At 43.9% G+C, this 5,970-nt stretch overlaps 1 protein-coding gene across 2 annotated transcripts; it reads right to left on the reverse strand.

Moving 5' to 3' along the window:
- Window positions 1-243: 243 nt before the first annotated feature.
- Window positions 244-5,228, reverse strand: LOC124701013 (squamosa promoter-binding-like protein 16). Of its 2 annotated transcripts, none has more exons than XM_047233074.1 (3): window positions 4,789-5,228; window positions 1,748-1,878; window positions 244-893 (listed from the first exon to the last, which is right to left on the reverse strand). In XM_047233074.1, exons 1-3 carry the CDS (start codon window positions 5,226-5,228, stop codon window positions 244-246), a joined length of 1,221 nt encoding a protein of 406 aa, XP_047089030.1. The 2 variants fall into 2 exon arrangements, with proteins under 2 accessions (XP_047089030.1, XP_047089029.1); XM_047233073.1 differs by having other exon boundaries at window positions 244-919; window positions 1,732-1,878.
- Between the last annotated feature and the right edge of the window lie 742 nt (window positions 5,229-5,970).

The raw sequence follows: 5,970 nt of genomic DNA on the forward strand, positions 1-5,970 counted from the left end.
AATTAGTATGCGAAAACATATTGTGAAGTTATTATATGGAACAGACTGTTGAAAACTGACACCATGATGCGGAAATATTTCGATCAGCAATTTATGCCGAATTAGTCCACAGGAATGCTTGCGAGTAAAATGAATACAAGAAAAGAAAAGAAAAGGAATGATGCAGGATGAACAAAAACAATGCTGATCACTAGGGAGAAGAGAGGAGCTCTACTGTAAGCACGCAAGAACAGCTACTGAAAACTACTGCCAAGGGAAGGGCAGAGACGGCGGTGCGCCTTCCGAGGAGCCTTCGCCGCTGACATGAAATATCCCGTTGTAGCTCATGTCATTGTTGTCCGAGCTTAGGACAGTGTTCAGCTGCTGCTCGTTTCCTGCCACGGGGCAAGAAAACCCCGTCGCCGACACGGCACCGGTTGAAGCCTGAGAGCGTGAGAACCAGGATGAGCTGCCGAATTGCAGGTTAGAGAACAGAGGCTGGGCAATGGGGATGTGATCGGTCTGCTGGACCATCTGGCCAACATCGATACTGGAGGAGTTTGCTGGAGCTGACAGAAGAGAGAGAGCACAATCCGAGTCGAGCACCGGAGTCAGCCCATCGGAGAACATCTTGGTGCTGCTGCTACTGCTCTCGGGAGGAGCTACAGTCTTGAGGAGGGGTTGGCAAACTGAAGGCTCATGCACCACGCCTGTGGCGAAGTTTATTTCGCCTTCCTGTAGGAAAGGAAAGCGGCGTCCTTCTTTGGCAAAAGTAGATGTAGAGCCAACAAACTGCTGCCTGTTGCCGATGCCTAGAGGGATTTGATGTGCGTAATATGGGCTCTCCTCAGTTTTAATGATCCCTGACCAGTTTTGCTCCGATCTTGGGGTTGGAAATGACGAAAACCTTGTTCCTGCATTACAAGACAATGTCAATTGGCTGCGACAAGAAGGTAATGAAACTGCCCCATGGCAAAAGAATGAGTAAAATCATGTTACTATGCAACCATTTCATTGTCCAAAAGAATGAATCAATACGGAATCCTCATATAATTCTTCAATTAATTTAAAGTGAATTAAGCACCAAAACTAATGATAATTAATATTCAATCAGCACGCCAAAAAGGTAAACCAACATTTACACTTGGCTGGGATTTATATGTTTGGTTAGGCTTGTTTCTGTCGTTTGGCTTATAAACCACGACACTTAAATTTGTGCTTTTGGTTTATATCAGGCTACAGTGTCTAGTCAAAAGCCAAAACCGAAGCTAGGTGCTTTTGTGGCTTATAAGCCAAAATCTAAAAGCCCGAAATAAGCCCCACACCAAACAGCCCCTAATTGTGCAGAAAGAAAAAGGTGGTTGTTCTCCTAATTAACTAGAACTTTGGCTTGTGTTACAAATGGAGCGAGATAACAAAATCTTCTTCTTTGTAAGGTGTTATTCATCCAACCGCAGCTTGAAAGGGGTACATTAACAGATAAAGTAAGGTTTTATTCATGCAACTTTGAATTACCGGATATCTTCTTTGTGAATACTAATCGCACGACTAATTTACAGAAGGAAAATAGCTGAATAAAGTACAAATGCGCAACCTGGTGAAGTAACAGGCTACCAGGTAATTACACAGCTACAACATACCGAAGAATGTCAAGGCAATAGATCAACATCCTAGGTGAGTCATGAGTTAAAATATGTCTGACAAACTATTCCGTGTTTCCAACAATGTATGCACTGTTAAAAAAAATAGAACAGTAGGAAAAAGTGACCTTGTTGACTTGTCATAAAACTTGCAGAATTCATGGTATCTGGCTGCGGCTTTCTGCGACGACGGTTATGCCCATCCAGGCGCTTTCTACAGCTGCGCTTTGCCTCGTCAAATTCGGTAAGCAGGTGAAACCTACAAAGACATAAACTGATGATCAGACAATTGCATATAAGTCAGGGAAATGAAGAAATTGCAAGATCAATACATTATTTACTGCTTATGCGCACAGGATCAATATCAAGTCACAACACAAGGAAATGAAGATAAGGCAATGCAAATGTGCAAACAGTTGACATAAAATCTTAATAACATGCTGAAAGTTGATTTACAAACATCTCACATTTTGGTGCTTCCAGCTACTTTCAAAAGCAAAGCTACCACTACAAATAATGGAATAAGCAACGCCTCAAGTGTCTTCCAGTAAAAAAAAAAATCAACTCCCAAGTATCAAAATCTAATGGTGGAAAGCAACTTTAAGAAAACGAAGGAGAAAATTTTGCGGAAAATATTTTCCATAACTAAAAAACATACATCTGAAACATAGCAACACTATGTTATCCTTACTGATATAAAGATGAGGCATCATGCGCCTTTTTTCTACAAAGAACACGGCAACAGAGATTATAACTTGGATGATGCTTTCTTTTCTAAGTTCTAAGGAGACAACATATTCTACTATTCTAGTCTTATTTTATTAACTAAATAAGAGATTCCTGACCTATGTTTATTTTATAACAAGATAAGATACTCCTAGGTAGCTAGACACATGACTTGAAGTTTAAAATGCTCCCACTAAACCACGGAACTACATATTGTCAGAATACTTAATATTGCTCATACATATTCTTGGAATATATAATGTACAGTACACAAAGGGACCACTTAATTCATCTGTTGAGCACTGCTTTCAGTGCTTAGGCGCCTTCATCATGGAAAAAAAAATTGTATTCAAGATTTGGCGGCGGCAGACTAAAATATTGCGAAGCCTATTTAGCTTGGACCATATGTTTAGAGGGATGCAAGTTTGTTGGGACAATGGAAGCACTTGATGAATAAAGTTTGTAACAACTAACGAAGCAATCATCATTGGGAACTCTCCCCACTTGGTAAGATATTCATGTACATCAAGGGAATAAACATGATGAGAGGAACACATTAGCATCCTATCAAGTTATAAAGGTGCAAAGGTAGAATGGAATTGTCTGCTTTGCTCACCAAGATATAAAAAATTTGGAAGAACCATGACTGTGCTTTAAAGTGACCCAAGTTACGAAAAGATGGCACATATATGAAATACTTCAGGAGAACAAAATACAGAATAATAGTATCACATATATGAAATACTTCAGGAGAACAAAATACAGAATAATAGTATCACATATATGAAATATTTCAAGAGAACAAATACAGAATAATAGTACATAGATGGTCCAGGCTGAGGTAGAGGATGTACAGTAGGAGTGTAGGACTACTGATTTTATCTTTGAAATGGACAACTAAAACTCTAGTAAAAAAATTACAAAAATTAGATGTAACTTTTTTGATCTAACAAGTTCAGTTCATATAGCACGATTATTTCAGTATTCTAATTAAAAGGCTGATGAATGCAAATAAAGATAGATAACTGCAGAAGTGAAACTCGGATAAAAAGTGGGTCAAGTGGTACCAAAGCACCTGAAACAAGCAAATTATCATTCACTATTTAAAATGCACACCTAAAAAGGGGTATTATCATTATATAGAAATATAGTACTGTTCTTGTTTTTTATTTTCTGAGGACCACCATATGTTACTTTAATGTCCTAGAAATGCTATCCCCACAACATAGTGCCAAAAACTATGAAACATTAACATCACAAACAGTAGTTGCCCTGCATGGCTGCATGTTTAACAAATTGTTCATCTTAATTAAAAAATCACTCATCAGTTTCCCATGAAGTCCAAACTGAGGATGCTAGATATCTCATTTTTCTCTTGGTCATCCACCCAATCTATAGATCACATAATATGGGTTACTGTCATCCTTTTAATATTTAGCTGGAGAACATCATTTTCAGTTGTCACTAACATTAACCTTTTAATGAAACTAAAACATTCAGAAGGTTCAGGCCCTTGGCAGTTGGCAAGGCTGGCCAACCTGACAATATAAAGCTAAGGTTGTCCTTGTACTGTACAGAAGTGCATCCACACAGTGCATCATACAGAGTAGGCGCTCTTTGTAGCTGTACTAAAAACTTTCAAGATTTGGGCGTTAGCACCAGCTTTTGCTTTGAAACAGAAGGCTTCACTGTCACAGATGTGGTAGGGCAGTTGTTGCCGCGTGATGAATAAAGCGGGCTGCCATATTTAAGGACTTGACAGTCCGAGTCCCACGCAAAACATTCTGTCGCGGCCAAGAAATCCACAGGAAAAAGCGAAAAAAATGCACATGGCCATCTATTTCTTGCTAGTTTGCACATGGAAACGGATGTACTACAAGAAAATCATAACAGGCGTCTGGGGTAATCATCAATCGCCCGGCCGGCCGATATGAGAACAGTGTCATAAAACAGAGAAAACACATCTCCAGTTACAGCGCAATTGACCTTGAGAAAACGATATAACGGCGCAACTGAAAACTGGACACAGGCACACAGGGACTGATTCAGTTGGGTGATCGGCTGATGATCATTGGGTGCCTGTGTGATCTTTGACAGATGGGTGCAAATGTGCAGTGCTGAGAGGAATTGACGTACTTGAAAATCGGTGCAGTCCAACAAGCTCTGAGCAGCACAAAAGCAGTGGGGGAGAAACAAAGGAAAAGCCCTGCAATAATTCAGGTAACACAAGCTGCCACGATAAAGGGTGACAAGAGAAAACGAGAGGCCGAAAAGGCATGGTGCCGGGAAAGGTAAAGATGTGCATCCTTGAAATGAGACAGGCAGAATTATGCTCAAACAAAGAGAGAAAGAAAGAAAGAAAAAATGATCAATGAACATAGCAGACAAGGATCGGAACGGAGCCTGCCTAGTGAATTTTTGCGGGTGAATGAGCGAATTTTACCTGCTGCACTGCTGGCAGAAGCGCATCTCGCGGCCGGCGACGGTGACGACGGGGGTCTTGGAGTGTGCCTCGCACACCTTGTGCCGCCGGTGGTAGTCGCGGCACTTGCTCAGGTCCGCCCTGCACCCGTCCACCGCGCACGACGGGCACTGCTGCTGCTGCCCCGCGCCGCTCGACATCGCGCGCGGCCGCTTGGACGCGCCGGGCGACGACGACGCGGAGGCCACCGCGGGCGCAGGCACCTTGCCGCGACTGTCCGCGGCGGCGCCGAACTCGCCCAGCCCGCCGAGCTTCAGGTCCACGGAGCACTCCGGCCGCCCGCCGGCGGCATTACCAATGCCACCCGCCGACGCCGGGCCGCCCGCGGGCGCGGCGGCGGCGTCGTGCTCCAGCTCGGCGAGGTCCCATGCCCCAGGCGGCATCTTGAGGTCCCAGTCCATGCCGACCACGAGCACTCCGGCAGCCCGGCGGAGGACACGTAGCTTGGTTGGTCTTGCTAGCCTAGCTAGGTGTATAGTGGTAGCTCGCTATCGCTAGTTATGGCCAAAGCTGAGAGCTTTCCCTTTCATCTCGCGCACACCCACACAACACAAGCACCTCGGGTCGCTGTCTGAAGCTTGTGTGTTGGGCTTGGCTGCTCCTCTTCCTCCGCTGTCCCTCTCATTCCGAGGGGCTTCTCCTCCCTTTTGTGCAAGCAGCTAGCTGCCAGTACAGCTTCTACAGTAGCTGCTACTAGCACTGGATCTGTGTCTGTGGGTTAATTGCCACACCAAACCAAAGATGCCAAATAAAAACACGGCAGATGCAGCAATGGTGGTGGAGGGTAGCAGGAGCAACAAAGATACGGAGGAGGAGCAACAACAATACCAAGAGGCCACCCAGAAGCTGGGGTAGTCAGTACAAGTACTTGCACTGGAGGAGAGAGAGGTGGTTTGTGTCGCTGGGGTTGCAGCCATTCAATCCCTGACAAGCAAGGCGATGGGCCATGTTCGCCTTTAACACTGCCATGGAAGCCTTGTTTGTGGCGCGCGCGTCAATTATTGGGGGTTTGGACCGTTCGAGAAATGCATGCACTACTATATATTACCCTCTTTTTATTCATTTATCGGTTACCTTTGCTTTATATTATTACTACTGCTATTTGTGCCTTTACACGCAGCAGAGATCGTCTGATTCTATAAA

This window comes from Lolium rigidum, chromosome 3 (genome assembly GCF_022539505.1).
Source record: "Lolium rigidum isolate FL_2022 chromosome 3, APGP_CSIRO_Lrig_0.1, whole genome shotgun sequence".
Lineage (NCBI taxonomy): Eukaryota > Viridiplantae > Streptophyta > Magnoliopsida > Poales > Poaceae > Lolium > Lolium rigidum.

What these genes read in the sequence shown, in the direction of transcription:
- LOC124701013 (XM_047233073.1), bottom strand. Translation starts at nt 5,228, where the DNA reads ATGGACTGGGACCTCAAGATGCCGCCTGGGGCATGGGACCTCGCCGAG. An exon ending in TTCTGCCAGCAGTGCAGCAG is followed by an intron (nt 1,879 to 4,788) that starts GTAAAATTCGCT and finishes ATGTCTTTGTAG; the next exon opens with GTTTCACCTGCTTACCGAAT. An exon ending in CAAGGTCACTTTTTCCTACT is followed by an intron (nt 920 to 1,731) that starts GTTCTATTTTTT and finishes TTCTTGTCGCAG; the next exon opens with CCAATTGACATTGTCTTGTA.